Below are 22,238 nucleotides of genomic sequence, written 5' to 3'. Positions count from 1 at the left end.
GTGGACACACCCACCAGTTCATGAAGTATACCTGGTGTGTGTTATGATGTCACAAAAATGGTGTATTATCGATTGGGCATTTTGACTCAAAGGCTTTCAGCTTTCAGGAAGAAACCAAAAATACCCAGGCTACTCCATAGTCACGTACAAAACAGAAAAAAGTACACAAATCACAGCACTCCATCTTTAACCATTTGTAACTCAGAGTAAGTAAACGCCTTACGGGTCCATTTGGTTACATTTGTTCATTCTCAGAGTTAAATGACGACTGGAATTACTGTGTAGTAACTAGTAACTAAGAATGAAATCCATGAATGTACGTTTGTAGTGACAATGCCGCAGTCAGAACGCAGTCTGCATAGCACCCTTACAAATGTATTAACCACATGGACCTTAACGTGCCTATTCTGGTCATGTCATAATAGGCTCTGTCTCTTAGGGGACAGGACAGTGGTCCCTGGCATGAGGCTCTGTCTCTTAGGGGACAGGACAGTGGTCCCTGGCATGAGGCTCTGTCTGTTAGGGGAAAAAACAGTGGTCCCTGGCACGAGGCTCTGTCTCTTAGGAGACAGGACAGTGGTCCCTGGCACGAGGCTCTGTCTCTTAGGGGACAGGACAGTGGTCCCTGGCACGAGGCTCTGTCTCTTAGGGGACAGGACAGTGGTCCCTGGCACGAGGCTCTGTCTCTTAGGGGACAGGACAGTGGTCCCTGGCATAATTAACAATGATTTAGATTTAGATTTAGAACAATGAGTTAGATTTGGGAGGAAGGTGATAGTGCATGCATGCACAATCCATTCTAAGCCAGGTGCTGGACAAAAGGCAATACAGGATAAAATGATAGTCCGCAACACATGGTAATACTCAGCTCCACTGGTTTATTAAGATTCAACGTTTGGATCACTAGGATCTTCTTCAGGAAGGGGAGGAACCTTAAAGGTATATTCAGTGATTTCACTTAATTCAAATATCACATATTTTTTTGTTTTGTTGTGATAATCCTCCCTATTATAGAGTGTGCTGGCCATATAAGGAGTTCCTCCCTGTCCCCAGTTAACCCCTGGGGGTCAAAAAACCTTAGGTTTCGTTTTTGACTCTCTATCCTGATTGGACGAAATGCTGGGTCCCACAGCCAAAAACGAAACCTAAGGTTTTTTGAGTTAAATCACTGAATATACCTTTAAATGAATGCACGGACATTGACTAAATGTGATGATTTGTTATGAACCCTGTATGTGATCAGTGCTTTTGTTGGGAATCCGTTCTTTTTTCCTTTGATTTTCTTTCCTTTCCTTTCCTTTCCTTTCTTTTTTTTCCCTGTTGTTTTGTTTCTTGGACTGACTGTTTTGTAATTTTGTAATATTACTGGCTGTGCTGTATTGTAACGGAGTTGTATTTTGTACCACTTTGTAAAATAAATAAACATTTGAACATGGACATAATATTGTAGCAAAATCAAGGAGCAAAACTCTCAAGGTCAAATTCACGTGAATCATGGATCTATACATTCTACCTTCTACTAACATGCACGTGTAGTGTGCTGCTGCTGGTGTGTGCGTGTGCATGCGTGCGTGTAAATCTCATTACTGAGAGCGACTGGTTCCTGGAGAGATTGCCTGGAGCATCGGTATACTATAGGCTACAGTATGTGTGTTTCTGTGTGCATGGAGCATCGGTATACTATAGGCTACAGTATGTGTGTTTCTGGAGCATCGGTATACTATAGGCTACAGTATGTGTGTATGTGGAGCATCGGTATACTATAGGCTACAGTATGTGTGTTTCTGGAGCATCGGTATACTATAGGCTACAGTATGTGTGTTTCTGGAGCATCGGTATACTATAGGCTACAGTATGTGTGTATGTGGAGCATCGGTATACTATAGGCTACAGTATGTGTGTTTCTGGAGCATCGGTATACTATAGGCTACAGTATGTGTGTATGTGGAGCATCGGTATACTATAGGCTACAGTATGTGTATGTGGAGCATCGGTATACTATAGGCTACAGTATGTGTGTTTCTGGAGCATGGGTATACTATAGGCTACAGTATGTGTGTATGTGGAGCATCGGTATACTATAGGCTACAGTATGTGTATGTGGAGCATCGGTATACTATAGGCTACAGTATGTGTGTATGTGGAGCATCGGTATACTATAGGCTACAGTATGTGTGTTTCTGGAGCATCGGTATACTATAGGCTACAGTATGTGTGTATGTGGAGCATCGGTATACTATAGGCTACAGTATGTGTGTATGTGGAGCATCGGTATACTATAGGCTACAGTATGTGTATGTGGAGCATCGGTATACTATAGGCTACAGTATGTGTATGTGGAGCATCGGTATACTATAGGCTACAGTATGTGTATGTGGAGCATCGGTATACTATAGGCTACAGTATGTGTGTTTCTGGAGCATCGGTATACTATAGGCTACAGTATGTGTGTTTCTGGAGCATCGGTATACTATAGGCTACAGTATGTGTATGTGGAGCATCGGTATACTATAGGCTACAGTATGTGTGTATGTGGAGCATCGGTATACTATAGGCTACAGTATGTGTGTATGTGGAGCATCGGTATACTATAGGCTACAGTATGTGTATGTGGAGCATGGGTATACTATAGGCTACAGTATGTGTGTTTCTGTGTTTCTTATACTATAGGCTACAGTATGTGTGTTTCTGTGTTTCTTATACTATAGGCTACAGTATGTGTGTTTATACTATAGGCTACAGTATGTGTGTTTCTGTGTGCATGTGTGTTGCACACAGAAAGGATGACAGTATGGACTATAGTCAGCAGGAAGTCTGTGTGCCAATATTCCAGTCAGGTATCTCTCTATCCCTTGGTCTCTCTCTCTCTCTCTCTCTCTCTCTCTCTCTCTCTCTCTCTCTCTCTCTCTCTCTCTCTCATCTCTCTCTCATCTCTCTCTCTCATCTCTCTCTCTCTCTCTCTCTCACACCCACACGTGCATTTTCAGAGTCCTTAATTCATCCTGGAGGGCCACAGTGCACTGTGAGCGACACAAGCTATTTACAGCACAGCATGGACTATTTACACGCTCACTCGCTCAGACATGCACGTGCACACACACACACACACACACACACACACACACACACACACACACACACACACAGTGTAGAAGACAAATACATGCGATGCAGGGAGGAAGGTACAGTTTAATGCAAGGAGCAGCAGGAGTTGGAGGAGAGAAAACAGAGGGAGCTGCATGAGGACACACATTGCAGCGGTGCACGTACTGTATACAGTACGCACGCTTGCATGTACAAATAAATGTAATGAGATCCCAAGTGTTTCCGATACCATCACGGGTCTGTTCGCACACTGTAACATGTGACACTGATTTTACATGTGCTCATGTACTGTAAGAGAATGACACAGAGAGAGAGATATAAAGAGAGTATAGGCTAAGAGAGGGGGTGGAGGAAAGAGAAAGTATGGGGGAAAAGAAACAGAGGGAGCAAAAAGAGGAGGTGGAGAAAGGAATGCTGATTTATCATGTTCTCTCCGGGTCTCTAAACAGGGGTGGAGTTTTGTGTTCAAAACTCCAGCTCTGTTTTGTGTGCCTCTTGTAGGCAGCAAACGCCTTTATAGAAGTAGTCTATTCAGCATGTACAGCGTGTGTGTGTGTGTGTGTGTGTGTGTGTGTGTGTGTGTGTGTGTGTGTGTGTGTCCGGAGATGGGGGGAGAGAGTGTGCAAGAGAGAGAGAGAGAGAGGGGGGCGTGTGTTTTGTTCCCAGAAAAGAGCTTTTATCCTTCGCATACAGTAAATCAATGCTGTACAGTACAAGTGCCTTCTAGACCAGGACAACTTGCTCCCAGACCTCACACAAACACACACATACAGCAAAATCCTGAATGTCGACCTACAGTAAGCCTCCTAAGGCAAAGTTCAAGATGCGTTGGGGGTACAGACGGTATGTCTGCTTTCCAATTTCGCCAGTTAAACGGTGAGTCATCTGATCTTGGACACAAAGCAGTGGAATTAACTGAATTCAATGAATAGGTGTATTATATTTTGAAAAATCACACCCGTGTGAAGTGAGGGGCACTAATATATTAAAGTCTAACTCATGTTGATTAGGTGATGTAATGGTGATGTAAAACAAACGGTGCAAACCCAAACATTAAACGCCATTAACAATAAAGAGACAATATGACGAAATGAGGCACATTATGACGTAAATGTTCCCTTCATTGTCAATGGTGTTTACAAAACAAACTAAAGACAATCATTAAACCTGTGTATAGGAGGGGCTGGCGCCCCTCAAAAAGACAGGAAAGGAAACATTATCCGAAACATTGGTGTTTGATCCTTCTGCTGGGTTGTTTTAAGGGCGCTAGCCCCTCCTATGGACCAGCATTGTGTGTCTGTGTGTACCACAGAAATGATGTGATTGGCTGAGGACGGAATGTGATGTACTGTATGATGATAAGAGTGCCCCTCACTTCACACAAGTGTGATTAAAAAATAAAAAATAAACTCTTTGTTTTGTATTTCCATGTCTCTGTTGTTCTGTACCGTCCGGTAACGGTACTGTAACGGCCTCTCCCCATTCCTGTGGTTTGGTCACATGTCGGAACCACCTGGTGAGGCAGTCGAGGACCACATTTGCATCAATTTAGATACTTATTATTAAAAATATATATATTTTAAAATAATAGGACAAAAGGCGCGAGCGAGGTGGGTGAGTGAGAGATTTCCGCTAGAGCTGAACTATTTTCGTGATCAAAATCGGCCTCTAACACAGTTAACCCCAGCAGGGGAGAGACTCAAGCATCGCAATATTAAATTGGAATTGGAATAGAATTAATCTCTTCTATATTAACGGTTGGTATAATCTCTAGCATTTGGTAACTGTAATCTTTAACTCTGGCTATCTTAACGAGACAGTCTTTGTCGAACACCTTTCTTCGAGAGATGAATTTCAACACCCCCAAGACGGCGTACGAACTACCCCCAGACGCGGGAGCAGGCCATGAAGCGGCGCGGGCTGGACAACAGCCTGGCCATGGCCCAGATGAAGTTCCAGGGCTGGACAACAGCCTGACCATGGCCCAGATGAAGTTCCAGGGCTGGACAACAGCCTGACCATGGCCCAGATGAAGTTCCAGGGCTGGACAACAGCCTGACCATGGCCCAGATGAAGTTCCAGGGCTGGACAACAGCCTGACCATGGCCCAGATGAAGTTCCAGGGCTGGACAACAGCCTGACCATGGCCCAGATGAAGTTCCAGGGCTGGACAACAGCCTGACTATGGCCCAGATGAAGTTCCAGGGCTGGACAACAGCCTGACCATGGCCCAGATGAAGTTCCAGGGCTGGATAACAGCCTGACCATGGCCCAGATGAAGTTCCAGGGCTGGACAACAGCCTGACTATGGCCCAGATGAAGTTCCAGGGCTGGACAACAGCCTGACCATGGCCCAGATGAAGTTCCAGGGCTGGACAACAGCCTGACCATGGCCCAGATGAAGTTCCAGGGCTGGACTTGGCCCAGATGAAGTTCCAGGGTGGCGAACACATCTCCAAAGGCTACTTCCAGATCAAACAGGAGCTGAAGTGGAGGGTATACCACACACACACATATGGTGGGAACGTGCACTTGCTTTCTGAAGGTCTGTCCAGTGATTTCCCGTATAGGACATCATACCGCAGTGAAATACTACATTATGCTATACATTCCCCTAGCCTGCAATTCGTTGCACCCCTCAATGGATTCCTGGTTTGTTTGGCTTAGCAGCATCGGATATGCAAGATTACATAATCGTCACGTCACCCATAACAGTACCCCCCCCCCCCCCCCCCCCAGACGATGATAGATGGGTAACCGACAACAAACAAATGTGAGCTATGTTGCTATTGGACTCCTAGAACTAGAATCCCACATTTGGGCAATGCTGACATCAGAATCACACGGTATATAAGGTGTTTACCGTTAACCATTAAGATACTTATCGATTGAACACTGACTGAACACTGATTGAACAGTGACTGAACACTGATTGAACAGTGACTGAACACTGATTGAACACTGACTGAACAGTGATTGAACACTGATTGAACACTGATTGAACACTGATTGAACACTGACTGAACAGTGATTGAACACTGATTGAACAGTGACTGAACACTGACTGAACAGTGATTGAACAGTGATTGAACACTGATTGAACACTGACTGAACACTGATTGAACAGTGATTGAACAGTGATTGAACACTGATTGAACACTGACTGAACAGTGATTGAACACTGACTGAACACTGATTGAACACTGACTGAACAGTGATTGAACACTGACTGAACACTGATTGAACACTGACTGAACACTGATTGAACACTGACTGAACAGTGATTGAACAGTGATTGAACAGTGACTGAACACTGATTGAACACTGACTGAACACTGACTGAACACTGACTGAACACTGACTGAAGAACAGTGATTGAACACTGACTGAACAGTTATTGAACACTGATTGAACACTGACTGAACACTGATTGAACAGTGATTGAACACAATGGCCTCCAACACCATAAATGCCCCCATGAGCGACGAAATAGTGAAGATGCGGCAAAAAGTGAAACTTCTGGAGGGGGAATTGAGGGCCAACGAGGACAGCGCCCAGTTCACCATCACGCAGAACAGGGAGAGCATCTCCCAACTCCGGTCGAGCAACAGGGACCTGTGCAGGGAGCTGGTGCGGTTCCACGCCACGGCCAACCGCATCGTGTCTGGCAACATGGCGGTGCTCATGCTGAGGGAGGAGTCCATGTGCAAGATGAAGCAACTCAACGACATGGTGTACGCCTCGCAGCTGAGCCGCCAGCACCTGGAGGACCTCCGGCTGCAGTACCTGGCCGTGAAGCCGACCCACATCATGGCCGGGGAGCACGGCCGGCAGACGCGGGAGCAGACCACGAAGCAGCGCGGGCTGGACAACAGCCTGGCCATGGCCCAGATGCAGATCCAGGACGCCGAGCACATCTCCAAAGGCTACTTCCAGATCAAACAGGAGCTGAAGCTGGAGGGCTTCAGCTTCCAGAACCAGCTGGACTGCCTGGACGCCAGCATCCTGGAGACCCGAGAGGAGCTGTGCGACCTGCGCATGGCAAACCGCGAGGCCCAGCTGTCCACGGAGGTGGCGGAGGCGGAGCACAGGCGGCTGGAAGAGGCGCTGTCCCGGGAGCGGGAGGGCAGGGCGCAAGAGCTGCAGCGCTACGGGTCGAAGATCGGGGAGAACCGGGCGCAGGCCGAGCAGGCCGTCCACGGGGCCCTCAGGTCGCACCGCAAGTTCCAGATACGCGCCGCGTTCCGCCACCTCTGCGCCGTCACGGGACTGCCGAACGCGCAGGAGACAGTGGAGCGCATGGCGGCGCAGGTGGAGCTCCGCGAGCGCCTGGACAAGACCCGGGCGGAGAACGACGAGGTCCTGCGGGGGCTCAGCGAGACCAGGGGCGCCCTGGAGCTGGAGCTGTCGGAGCTCAGGTACAGCGTGGCCGAGAAGCGGCGCAAAGAGGTGGACGCCCTGGCCTCGCCGCAGAAAAAGCTGCACAAAGGGGAGAGGAATGCCATCCATGACCAATGCAATCTGGACAACCTGATCGGGACACTGGGAAACGTGCGGCCCGTCGTCGACCGCATCGCGGACAAGCTGCTGCACATCAAGCTGGAGAAGGAGGGGAAGAAGGAGGGGAAGAAGGAGAGTAAGGAGGTCGATTTTTATGATGGAGCCAATGATTCGAGTGAGTCGGACATTGACATGGACATTGAGAATGCTCCAGATGAGACTCCAGATGATCCTCCAGATGACGAGGATTTTGAGGAAGAGGAGGAGGAGGAGGAGGAATTACCCCCTCCAGCAAGGGAGGAAACATCACCGGAGGGGGAGGAAACATCGCCGGAGGAGAACGAGTCGCCGGCCTCCGGCAACTACTGGACGGATCTGAACACCACCTTGCAGAACATGGTGAACATGCTGGCGACGTGCGCCACCAAGCTGCTGAAGCTCAACGACGACTACGTGGCCGAGGAGGAGAGAAGGGCGAGGGCGAGGCGCAGGGCCAAGCTCAAGGCTGCAGCCCTGAAATGGAAGCCGCCCAAGCGGCAGAAAGGGGGCGTCTCGACCCACATCAACAGACTCAAGGCTCAAGGAGTCCAGCAGAAGGCCAAGAAACGAGGATGAAGATGAGGGGCTTTACCCCCCCTCCATCCAAATATTATACTTTTACTCCATTACATTTATTTGAAAACTTTAGTTATTAGTTACTTTTTTGCATTTGGATTATTATTACAAAACATACATTAACCACTTCAGCCCTATACAGTTCGGCCAAGTTCTTTTATACATTTGAATTTGTCCCTCTACCCCAAATTGCTTTACCAAATGTTTGTCTATTTTCAATGAAAGCAACCAAAGGCATTACACCCCATATGTTCAAAGCCTAACACAGAGAATCTGGCAGAACCTTCGCTAAAACATCGGGGATAACACTCCACATGTCCCAGACTCTTCTCCTTTCTGACTCCCAAACCATAGAATCAACTCCCCTTTGCGATTAGAAGTGTGAAGGATCACGTCATCTTCAGACTCCACTGCACTAGCCTAGTCCAAAGGCTAAACTTTTAGTTATCATGTTTTGTAGAGTAGAGAGACGCCATTTGTAGACATGACATCCTATAGTGTGTACAGATATAGATATTTAGATTTTATATTGTTTAGACAGATTATAGCCCCTCAAAAAGGACATTACTACAACGAAGCAGGCTTTCAGAAAGCATCAGCAGATGTGATATTAGAAGGGTGATTGACTAGGAACACATTCAGCCCCATCAGTAATGACACAATTCAGGAAATGAATTCTGTAGAGGGACATTCATTATTTGTATTTTTCATTAATTCAATTAGTTATTGACCATTATGTTGTTTTATTTCAGACAGGAGAGTGTAGACTGCACAAGGGAGTTGGACTCAAACTTGCTCTTATGGCATGCATTGCATTGGCTATTTAAAAATAGCAGATCTACAGCTCACAAAGTCACAATATGCGATGCAAACAAAAGTTAAACATTTTGAATATCGAAACATATAACATCAACACATGGGGTCACTTTAGAAACAAGCCCTGCAAATAATCAAATAGGCTACACTTTAGACACAATCCCAAAAAAGCAACTACACTTTAGAAATAGTCCCAAATGATCAACTACAGTTTAGAAACTAGAAGTGCACTTTGTCAAGTGCCTAGTACTTTCGACCGCTAAGAACTTTCAAATCTCAAAGCCTCTCTGTAAAACATTGACATTAAATACTAAAGTCGGATTATAACTGGCTGTCAATGGTGACGTAATTACGATATGTTTCAATATTGGTTGGTTAACAGGTAACGTATGTATGTAAGTTGAAAGTACTATACTGTGGTCGGCTGCCTTTTTTATGTGCGTATTCTTGGTAGGTATATATGTCGATGGTGACGTAATTAAGATATGTTTAAATGTCGGGTTATAACTGGCTGTCGATGGTGACATAATTGTCTCCACCAGGCCGAAGGCATGTGGGGAGAGTATGTTTTGCACTCCGTCCGTCCGTTTGTGTGTCCGTCCGTGTGTCCGTGAACAGCTAATCTCGGCCACCGTTAACCCGGTCGATGCCATATTTTGCACACACACTCCCTGGATGCCAACGATGAACCTCTGCCCCAAACTTTCCAGAACGGCCTGTTATAGCGCCACCAGGAGGCCGCTTTGTGCAAAACAACCCGGTCGATGCCAAATTTTGCACACACACTCCCTGGATGCCAACGATGAACCTCTGCCCCAAACTTTCCAGAACGGCCTGTTATAGCGCCACCAGGAGGCCGCTTTGTGCAAAACAAGTTTTTGCACAGTACACCTACAGATTTTGTCCAAACATCACGCAAATTGGTACACAGTCTCTCTAGAGCTATTCAACGAAACGGCTCTTTCAGATTTATCAGACTCCATCCTGATTGGTTAAGATTGGCTTCCAAAGTTCACAGGAGTGCTCAGTTTCAAACAAAATGCTGCAAATCATGAACACATCGCGTGATTTCCGTGAAATTGTGCACGCACATTCCCACTAGGCCGAGGACGAAATGCCACATGAACAATTTCAACTCAGCCTCAAGGTGGCGCTATAACTGGCCGAAAAGTGTTTTTACCTCTAACTGCACGGATCTGTGGATAACCTGCCCGGAAGGGCACTTTTTCTAGTTAGGATATGTTTTAGTGTCGGGTGAATTAAAGGTAATGTCTGTATGTATACATGTACAGTATGTAATCTGAAAACTATCTTTATTACGTATAACTTTGATTTTACAATATAAATTGGCGTCTCAGACTCAGAGATAGGAATGCCATTAAATGGGGGTCCTTGACATGGAAAAGTTTGGGAACTACTGCCATAGATTAGAACACTAAACTTCACTTTTGTCACACCATCACTAAACCCAGGTATATTTTACCCAATGTAATATTCCATAAAAACTATTTCCTCAGATGGGTGAACCAATAGGAACCCGCCCCTCTAGAGCAGAAATCACACCGGCTGGGCCGAAGTCCTTACATCACTCGCTCATCCCCTGGTTCATGGAGGTGTTCTCCCTTCTGGCTCCAAAACTGTGGAATGCACTTCCCATTGCAGTCAGAACTGCAGCATCACTCCCAATCTTCCGCCATAGCCTGAAAACCCACCTTTTCAGACTCCATCATGGCCCATAGCACTTACCCTAACCCCTTAGATAGCATTTCTGTTGACTTAGATAGCATTTGACACAGACTTATAGCATGTTATGTAGACAGCACTATAATTGTATTGTATATAGTCATAGCACGCCATAGTACATATGTATAGCATAGTAGTAAATATGTATAGTTTATATGTATAGTGTATGTATAGTTTCATTATATAGATATTCCACTGTTACTTTCTTAGCTTACGCATGTTTCATGATAAATGCTTTTATGTGATGCATTCCCATGCTTTTGTTCTTGCTTAAATGTAAGTCGCTCTGGATTAAGAGCGTCTGCTAAATGCCTAAATTGTAAATTGTAAATTGTGTTTCTCTATCGAGAATAACATGGGGTCATCTTAACCCATTCTGACCTGAGGTCAGATTCTAAAAATGTCATCATGACAGTTTTCTGAAAAAGCTATCTTTCTATGTCAGTTGTTCTTCGATTTTTCAAAAATAGCAGACCTACAAGCTCGTAGCTTGTAGATCTGCTATTTTTCAATAGCTAAAGCACAACGTAATGCTAACACCAAAACAGGATCCCGCCCAAAATGGGTTAAAATCGTCTCATATAAGAATTGTGGTCCAAAAATAAACAAACTGTCTCAGCGATATTGTCGGGGAGGTGTCTCAGGAAATGAATTCTGTGGAGGGACATTCATTATTTGTATTTTTCATTAATTCAATTAGTTATTGACGTCCCTCATATGTTGAGCTAGCGAAAATCTAACAAATTCAGTAGCGGTAACATTTGCATTTTCTCTCAGTCAGTTGATTCTTCATATCCATATGAGTGAAACGGCCGGGATGATTTGTTTATTTTTCAACCACAGCAAATGAAAAGTACATGAACCTGTGGACTTAGCGCCCTCTACCGATATTGACGTCAGACTTCGGTGGCCCCCCTCCTTGGTCTCATCCTCGTACACATGAACCATACTGTTGCTGCGTACCAGAGAGCTGCCAGGAAGCCAGACAGCAACAGAATATCACACTGTGATATTCTACTGTATACACTATGTGATGAATGAGAAGCAGATGCACGTGTGTGTGTGTGTGTGTGTGTGTGTGCGTGTGTGTGTGTGTGTGTGTGTGTGTGTGTGTGTGTGTGAGTCAGAGTTTCAAACTATGAAAATAACTGGGGACTTTTATGAGTGTGCTTCTGGTGTGTGCATGTGTGTGACTATGACTATCATTTATCGTGTCTATATGTTAGCATGTGTTTGGGAGAAAATATGAATACCAGTATGCGTGCGTGCGTACATATATAGTCTCTGTTGGGTGGAAGCCAAATCTGTCTAAAACTGCAAAAGTAGCAGAACTACAAGCGTCAAGCCGCGTTTTGAGCTTGTGTATCTGCTACTTTTGATACTTTTGTGTGACGCTGTACTACAGGATGACTGTGGGGCAGTGGTTCCCAAACTTTTTAGCCCGGTCGGTACCCAATGTAGTAAAAGTAGCAGATCTACAAGCTCATAACGCAGCGCTTTTGTTTTCTAATTTATGGAATTTCTTTCATTTCTTTTCAATTTCTCCATGAAATAAAAATAATTTTGAAAATGATTTGAAATAATAATTATTAATGGACCCATACAAATGTGTCCGCGACCCACAAAGTGTTTGGGAACCAGTTGATGCAGACCAGCAGGGCATTCATTTATGGAAAAGAAACCACAAACAAACCCACAAAAGGTTCAAATGTGGAGACGAGAGGTTCCATGGCTACCTGTGGGCCGGTATCCTGCGCTCCCCCGCCACCAGCGTGACGTCACACAGCTGCCGTGACTTCAGGTAGCCCTCCATCTTGCGGAAGGTGGCGTCGGCGTGCGTCAGAGCGCTGAACACACACTCCTCTGGACACACGCACGGCTCCATCGACACGCATGAGGACAGCGTGGCACTGCTATTGGACGTCCTACACGGAGACGGGAACACACACACACACACACACACACACACACACACACACACACAAGGAACATGGTTATTATTATTCAACACAGTAAATTACAGCCAGGTGCGAGAGGCCAGAAATGAAGTCCACCACAATAGAAGAGGCTCGCCCGCTGACAAAAAGACGTTGAGGCTCTTTGGGTGCAAAAATATACATCATCTAGTACAAATAGTACTAAGTTCCGACACGCGTTTCGGTCCGACGGTCATTAGACCGACAACCTACCTCTGTCCCTAACCTAACCATAACCCAAGCACGGGAGCAGCGCATGTTCGAGCGCTAGTCCGACCGTTGTTCCCCGATGTCGGACTAATGCTCCGTCGGAAATTGCGTCCGGATCCCATAAATATACCATGTCTCTGTCTGTCTGTACGTACGTGTGTACGGCTGTAATGCACGTAACTCGAGAACCGTTCGCCCCACCGACTTCAAATTCGACACACGTGCCCCTGCCCAGAGTCCATATATGGAGCTGGCCTGTTCTGGCATCACACACTCCATATTTGAGCATGCCTGACACAGAACTCCATATATAGGAATAAAGGGACACAGAGAGACAGATACAGAAATCTCCGTATATGGGCATAAAAGGGAACAGACAGATGGGTGGAACAGGTACTCTGACACCGGTACAACGGGCATAGCCGGGTGCATGGGGCATGGATCTCCAACTTCCATCGTTACCGACTATGTGCTCTACAGCTGGGCACCGGTCTAGTTTATTTAATTACAAAAGTGTAAAAAGTGACATATAGTGCAAAGAAGGTTCACTCCTCAGACCATCATCAACACTCATTATTCAACACACAAATAAATATGGTGGCCCAGACATTATATATGCTGCTATGCATATAGTTTCATTATATAGATATTCCACTGTTAGGTTGAAGTTTCTTAGCTTATATGTATGATTCATGATGACTATTTTTTACTCCTGGGCTCACTTCCTTCCTGGACTACAATTACCATAATGCTTTGGCGCACTGCTCCTCCTTGTGGATAGGGGGAGGGCTGTCTTACTGAGACAACATGTAGTCCAGGAAGTAAGTGAGGCCAGTGTCCATGACCTCATAGACACTGGGCTCACTGCTAAAAATCTAAAATATCTAAAACCACATATTACACACAAAGACCCCCAGGAAAGTGTTCTAAATCTTCTAAACCTCATTAACATATTTTTTTGCAAAAAGGGTGAAGTGTCCCTTTAAGAGCCTCTGCTATTTCAATGAATGTATTTTGTAATACTAGAATTTCGCGGCCGCTTTGCGGCCGCTCATCCCAGAGTGACGTTGCCGCGCACTATGGGAAGAAGGAAATTGCGAGAGTTGACTCCACATGTAGTAACGGATGGGTTATTAGTTATTATTATGTGTCCTTATTAGTGTAGTGTAGTGTAGTCAACACGTTATGGCTCATACACACTGCCAGGTATTTGCTCCGATTATGCTGTTGGGGAGCATTTTTGGCGCTGGCCGACAAAACCCCTGATCTGACGTTAAGCGGTGCCCAAAAGGTAGATCACGATCTACCAGTATAGAATCTATACTGGTAGATCGTGATCTACCTTTTGTATGGGGAGCACATCTTTTATGGGCACATCTTTTCATTGGCTAGTGCCACATCTTTCGCACCACGTGACAACTTCTCAATTGTATATTAGATGAAAAATGCAGCCTTGTCTTTTGTTTTGTTTTGTTTTGTTTTTGTCTTCCTTTTTTTGTTCCTTTTTTTCTTGTCTTGTTTGTTTTGTTGTCTCGTGATAAAAAAGGAGCCTCTGCTAAATGCCTAAATTGTAAATTACTGCATCTCCAAATACCCTTGCCTCAAACAGAAAAACCTACCCCATCTCCAATTAGCTCAGAACGCAGCAGAAAGACTGTTAACTAAAACCTGAGCAGAGCACATCAAAACCAATTTTAGCATAATGCTGATGAATGACTGCGAATGAGCCAAAAAGCGTCCGTTTGTCAGACTGCTGCTGCGGTAAATGAGTGCAGACCGTTTCCTAAGAACAATTTTAGCATCCCTTCAATGGTTATCTAATCACATTAGACTTCCAGATTGTATTGATTATTTTTAAGGCACAGCTCTGTCTAGCGGCTAGACAAAGTTAAAATGTCTGTGATGTACAGTAGGAAGGGGCTACACACTGTTAAAGGCAAGGTGACAGAAATAAGAAATGGACTCTGTCGAACTGCCAACTTGCGCATTGCATACAAGTAGGCCATGTATGGCCGGTAACAGGTACGGTCGCCCCTTTTCCATCTCACCCCACAAATCTACCTAGCTGTAAATAACAAACATAATTCATGTTGGTGATTATATAAAAGGTATTATCATATTAATGTATAATTGTTAAGTATATCCACGATCCCACGGGCATAATAGCATGATGATGCCATTACAAAACATGGCCTACATGGAAGAAATGTGTTTTAATAAAACGAAATTAACTGCTAGAAGGTCCTAAATTAACTTAATTAAGCAGTCACCGTCTCTGTCTCATGTTATTCATTCTTAATTTTACAGAGTATATAGAGATCGATTACTATACAATCAAATACATCTGTATACAAGATAATTTCAGATTTCAGAGAGGGAGGGAAATACTAAATTAACTGTTGACTACATTAACACATTTTGCGAGTTGGTAAAGGGGAGAGTCGTCTGGTATTCGTATGGCCTACTTGTGTGCAAGCAGAGCATGCCATGAGGTGCGCTCACCACTGCTGGTACGACTGCTGCTCTGAGTCCTAAAGCTCTGTGCTGCTGTCTGGGTACGACTGCTGCTCTGAGTCCTAAAGCTCTCTGCTGCTGTCTAGGTTTGAAATACAGCAGTGGTCAGTGGTCCCTCATTGCCCGGTGGAGTACACGACATACACACATTCCCAGCCGATACATATTAACTTTGAAACGTACTTTAGTTACATCATCGAGAACAGTGGTTTCTCATTGGCTGGTAGAATGTACCGACATACAGTACATACCCAGCCAATCGCCATTCTTGATCCCTGATTGGCCGAGCGACGCCACCGACATAGCAGCCGTATTATTACGGTACTTGCTCGCTCTGCTTGCCCAAGTAAAAAAGATCTATAGGTGTGTCCCCGTGCACATAAGTGAGTGAGAAAGTTCAGTATGTGCACAGGGACACATTCACACACTATCACACATTTCAACAGGGTTATTAGTATGGCGCCAGGCCCAGCAGCAGACAAAGGCTATTTAATGGTCCAATTACTAGAGGTAAATGGCCAGATAAATTTAGACCACTTAAAAGAGAAGCTGCCATTTACATTGCTATGGCAGTCAGCCCCATAGGAGAAGCTGTAATTTACTCAGCTCCACCAAGAACTCCGTTTCCTAATACAGTAGCAAGAATGGGGAAACTGAGCCGGAGCACTGGTGTGTGACTTCAACATTTTCTATTCGTAAGCGGAGGTGGAGGTGTTGAATCTTTGAGGTTAACTAGTATTTTCACAGTTTTCTTTTATTTCTTTTACGAGATAGCGGATTTTGAACGGATAGAGGTGCTCCCATCAGGTTTTTTGGGACCGATCCCGAATCGATCACAGATTGTTTTTCTCACAATCGGCCGATCTAGTGCGTAAGGGGAACATTTGAATATTTCTGAAGTGATTATCAAAACCCACGTCAGAACTGTTCCTGTGTGTGACAAGGAAGGAGAGAATCTTTAGGCCTGTTACAAAGATGCAAAACGATATTATACTATATATTTGATTGACTTTTATACCACTAAAATGGTATAAATGATCGGTTTCTCCAGATCGGTTGATTCAATCTAACGATAATTTCCACGTGTAGTCCCCATACAATCTTTTTACCTAGGCAAGACACCAAAGAACAAAACATTTTACATTTTCAAAAGTTTTTAAAATCGTATTTGTTCAAACTCACAAGGAGCATGGGAGAGTATGTTTTACAAGCATGGCTGCCTTGTGGCCCATCAATCATCACATACTGTATATCATGGCTCCCAAACCAGCATTTAATTTTCTACAGCCAGAGAGCTGAAGTCCGATATTCTCTTCAGCAACAACAGTGGCAGCCCTACAACACATTGGTTTAGAGAGACAGGGAATTTAGGCACACTTTAGGTAGCTGGAATGGGGGAGAGAGACATGAGTGTGTAATTGTGCCTGTGCGTATTCACAATATTGAGGGTAATAAGTATCAAATTAGCACACTGTTCTGGGACATAGCGCTGTCTGTATTACTGTATACCATACTAATCATTTTCATCATTACACCTGCCAGGATATCATGCACCCGTTGAGCCTGTTCGTGTGCGCGTGCGTGCGTGCGTGTACTATTTTGCAATTCAGTGTCATGTTTTTGTGCACGCTGTCAGCAGGCCAAGACCTCAATTCTAGAATGTTTTTCGAATCATAATCGTCTCCGCCAGGTCGTTGGCCAGACCATGGCTATGACTATGTTTTGCAACCTGTCCGTCCGTCCGAAGTTTTTCAGATCTTTCAATTTTTTTAAATACAGATTACTAAATACAGATTTCCCACAAATTATCTCCATAGTCATGTGATCAAGACAGACATGTCAGATTTTTCATATTCCATCCTGTTTGCCTATAACATTGGCTTCCAAAGTTTGCAGAATTGGTCAGTTTTGAACAAAATGCCTCAAATTCCCATGAAATTTTGCATGCACATTTCCACTAGGCAGAGGAAGAAAATGCAAAGCTTTTCACATTGGTCTGCTATAGCGCCACCAGCAGGTCGATTTTTGCAAAACACTTTTTTGGAACAAAATGCCTCAAATCATGAATGTAGCATCCGATTGCCATAAAAAGCCTAGGAATAAATGGGACTTGTTGGCTGGTGTTGTTGCATGAATACTAAGTAATAGTAAAGTTTTAGTAATTTCTCAACTACGTTTTTGTCCCATTTGAAAGGGATAGAACAGGTAATGGCTATAGCAGTAAGCAGTACTTCCCTGCCTCTGTTGCTACTCATTCTGCGTTTCACACAGATCACTGGCAGGGGACACCTACATCTCAAATTGTAACCTGCGGATTACAGAGAAATGTGAATGACATAAATCCGAGAGAAAGCCTGAGAGTGGGATTCATTCTATAATGAATGTGTATTAGAGAGAGGAGGAGGAAGAGGGTTAGGTTGGATCTGGATGTACAGTACAGAGTGTTAATCACACTCTTTTGTGGCTGAAGGTAGAAATCTAACTGCACACATTGCTATATTTAATTATTAGGGCATACCTGTGTGCCGTATGCCTTTCTGCGCTCTACTGAGTGCACCTCTCTAGTGATGCTGTCTTAAGTTAGTGTCTGTGTATTAGGAAGAACGTGTGAACGGCGTGTGTGTGCGTGCACGAGTGAGTGTACTGTAGAATGATTCCCGGTTCATCCCAATCTGAGGCCCAAACATATCAAGGTTATGTGGGACTCTGACTCTGAGCCTACATGAGACTGTTTGCTGTTAATTCTTTCTGTGCCACGCTAGGTGGCAGCAGAGTGTAGGCAAAACCCTGCCAGGGGAATTCTTCTATTTTTGCTCATGTTCATTTCCGGTTTCCCGGCCTGGAGACCACCGTTGTAACGATCGGCTATTATTAGCGTTAGCTCAAACTGTTTATCTTTCACCAGAAACGTGAACATGTGGGGAGCGATGCGGTACAAAAATCACAAATGACATCGGAACATCCGAACCTTGGATGGATGACGATCACGGACAGCGCTCGTATTGTCAGAGTTATAAGGCTTTGCAAATCCCACTTTGAACGGAGGTCTATGGGGGCCGTGTGCAAAGATCCAGAGGCGTTGCCTAGCAACCGGACCAATGTCAAAAGCTGATTTTCAGCTCAAACGGAAATATCCGTAGCTGGCATATAACGTCCCATAGTACAGATATTTCTGTAGTTGGCAAAACGTTACCACCACTGACGTAAATTTACATCAAATACAATGGTCTTTATAGTGGTTTACGATACATCGCGATCACATGCAACATTAGCTCTGGGTTGCTAGGCTATATAGAGGGCTATAGAGCAGTGATTCCCAACCTGTGTGCCGTCTGAAATGCCAAAGTGTGCCGGCAAATAAATGGAATGTAACACCTCCCCGGACAACAACACTGTAGCTGCGCTGCATCCCATTGACAACTCGTCCATCACGGACACACAGACAATCGCCTGTCCATTTAGTGAAGCTACCCTCGGCCGTAGAAATGCTCATTTATGGCGTTAAATGGGGCCATCACATCACCCCTACTCGCCTTGCAGGTACTGTATTAAAAAACACCACTTTATGCCTCTGCAGCGCGCTCCGGTTCTTGCTTTCGTGCTTTTTCTCGTGTAGAATACAGCTATAAACCCACACAGTGTTGCAACAGTGACGTGAGGTGGACTTGTAAATCGTCTGGGGGCGGGGCTACATCGCTTACACTCGACTGTTTGAAGGCACACATAGGCGACAGAAACATGCCACATAGAGAAGAGCCAGATCCTTCATGTTAGAAAAACGTTCGCTGTTGTCACAATTATTTAAGTTTACCAAACAAAATTTCAAGTGAAGTTTATCTTATGGAAAGGAGTCCTGCCTGACTGCGCTGAACCAACAGTTTACTTCACCGCGTGTGATTCAGCGTGGCCAGATTGCTACACAGGCACACACACACACACACAGTCACACACACACACACACACGCTCGCGCGCACACACACACACTGAGGTAGCAGTGATGACGTTCTTAATTTTCTGTGTGTGCAGTGCATGCACTCAAACTTTATTATTGATCATGCACTACGGCGACGTGATGAAAGCATTGGTAGGTCAGACAGGCCTATACCGGTATAATCAAACTAGATTCCTTGCATTTATATTTTGGCTATGAAAAGTGTGCCCTGGCCGAAAAAAGGTTGGGAAACACTGCTATAGAGGGCTGTGCGTTGTTTACATTTTTCCAAATGCCTTGTTCTTTCCCAGATTGCGCCCCTGGTCACAACAACCTTTACTCAACGTCCCACAACTAAAGAACCGCAGGACCGTGGCCACAAACTGTCTTCTCCGGGTGAAAGAAAAGACAAGCGTCTGTTGCAACATAAATCTAGTGATGAAATAAGGTTTTCAATGTAATGGGTACCGGGACCCAGGGGTGCTCTTTTAGATGGGTCCCGGGACCCAGGGGTGCTCTTTTAGACGGGTCCCAGCCAGGGACATTTTATGAGTCCTAGTCATAGACTGTCAAAAATATGGACAAAGTGTTCCCCGGGTCTAAAATGAACGTAAAATGAAGCCTGAAATTCCTTGCACTCTAATGCACTGTAAGTCGCCATCTTTCTTGATCCGTTCTGGTCCAGCTGGCCATTGGCTGGCCCAGACAACGAGGCAGGACTTCCCCTTCTTCTCCGTTGGTTTTTATTTTGACTCGAGTGGGTGGGGGATCCCGATCAACGGGGGGATCCCGATCAACGGTAGCCACGCCCCTCAGAACATACGCGACTTTATGGTCATTTATTTTATAAATGGGACCATAATTTTCCAAAAAGAATATTATGACATTAGAAATGAGACTTTAAACTAGTGACTATAAGCAGAAAGTATTCATGACCATGTTTATTAAGGTAATACAGTGGTGAAGTTGGGCCCAAATACATGGGCCTCTATGGAGCTATGGGGCTTTTTGGGTCCAGTCCAGCGCCACAACAGGCCATTATATGAACTTTCAGGAAGTCCCGATTTCAAAAGAGGCTTCACGAAATATCTGGCTGACTGCCCCCCTGGTCCTAGTTCAACGATGTTAGAGTACAGTACTAAGCACAGTATTGCATCCCACGACCCCCGGAGGGTGACATGATTACGTCCGTTCTCAATTTAGTGAGTCTAAGGAAGTACACAACACACAGCGCAGACATGCACACGCACGCACGCACGCACGCGCACACACACACACACACACACACACACACACAAATTACACAGGCATTCCAGGAAAGGTCCCTGGAAGATGAATTGCGTACTATGCATGGCTGGGGTGGAATGGAAACACAATTTAAAAGCGAAATATTTCACCTCCATACACTGCAAAATCCTAAGCATATCAATTTATGGACCCTCACGGGTCAACATTTACGTTCTCAGAGTTAAATGAACACTCAGGACCCAGCAGTGTAAAAAAATCTAATTTGAGAATATTCTCAAATGAAAAAACAACAGAAATATAAAGTATGACAATGAATGGACGAATTTTCTTGTGTATGATGTGTGTGTGTGTGTGTGTGTGTGTGTGTGTGTGTGTGTGTGTGTGTGTGTGTGTGTGTGTGTGTGTGTGTGCAAAAAAGTACCAAAAGTAGAAAGTAGTCATTGTACAGAATGTCCCTTTTCAAGTTTTCAAATGTGAAAAAATAAACGCCCAATGATAGAACCGCAGAATTTCAATTAATTGTTAACTGTTAAGTTTAGTTGAAGAATTTCTTATCAGCGATTAATCGATTAACGATTGATTGTTAACATCAATAGTAACTATTAACTAAACTTTTCAAATAATTGTAGTGGAGTAAAAGTACAATATTTGGATCTGAGATGTAGTGGAGTAGAAGTAAAAGTATTTGAAATTGGAAATAATCCAGTGATGGAAAAGTACCTCAAAATGTTACTTTCCATTTCCAGCTCTCTCTACATCTCATAATACTCTCTCCCACAGTGTGCTGGAGTGCATGTGCACATATTATGAAAGAGTGCCTGCATGTTTGAGTGCACGTGTGTGTGCATTTATGTGTGTGCCTGAATGTGCATGTGTTTGCAATCTTTGCATGTGTGCATTTATATGTATGTGCGTGCGTGCGTGCGTGCGTGCGTGTGACTGTGCCTGTGTGTAATGTGTGGTGTTGCTAAATGCTGCCAGAAGAGATGCTTTGAAGTAGGGAACGCCGTCTTCCTTCCAGTTCCCTTAATTGAGCCTGGCAGCTTCTCAACATGGACACAGAGAGAGAGGGTGTTTGTGCACCAGGCAATCAGCAGCACTGGAGCCAGCTTGTGCACATGCCAGCACTGAGCAAGGACCCGCACACACACACGTGCATGCACATGCACACACACACACACACACACACACACACACACACACACACACAAATTGTCATTTGTCATTAACCTCCATTAGCCAATTGATTAGAAGTGATAGGACAGCGGAGAATGCTTGTGCAGTATACTGACATGCATTCATTTCCCCGGTCACACACACTGTACGTTCTCACACACTGCACTAATAAATCATCTGTGTTAAAGCTGCTATGAGCAATAATGTTGGTATTCAGACAGCCAGCAATGGGTAGAACGCTCCCAAAACAATGTTACTCTGTGACACAGTAGAAGAATCTGCATTCTACAGTAGGGGCCACAATCTGCATTCAAATATCTTCCTAGAAGCTTTGTCATTGGTCGATTTGCCTGTCTGCTTCCTGATTGGTTAGTCATTATGACGGCATAAAGGCCGCCAAAAT

At 44.7% G+C, this 22,238-nt stretch overlaps 1 protein-coding gene across 3 annotated transcripts in view; it reads right to left on the bottom strand.

Annotated features, from left to right (window-relative positions):
- The window catches only part of klhl5 (kelch-like family member 5), a 73,521-nt gene that overhangs the window by 26,874 nt on the left and 24,409 nt on the right, over window positions 1–22,238 (bottom strand). For all 3 annotated transcript variants that reach the window (XR_014569275.1, XM_083765501.1, XM_083765500.1), the window contains exon 2: window positions 12,516–12,704. Coding sequence is in view for 2 of the 3 variants with exons in the window: in XM_083765500.1 (XP_083621626.1) it covers window positions 12,516–12,704 (189 nt within the window). In the remaining variant the exon portion in view is untranslated. The remainder of the gene's footprint in view (window positions 1–12,515; window positions 12,705–22,238) is intronic.

This window comes from Protomyctophum parallelum, assembly GCF_964188405.1.
Source record: "Protomyctophum parallelum genome assembly, chromosome: 5".
In the NCBI taxonomy this organism is placed as follows: domain Eukaryota; kingdom Metazoa; phylum Chordata; class Actinopteri; order Myctophiformes; family Myctophidae; genus Protomyctophum; species Protomyctophum parallelum.
Note: the sequence above shows the minus strand (reverse complement) of the source record. Positions and strands in the feature narration are given on the sequence as shown.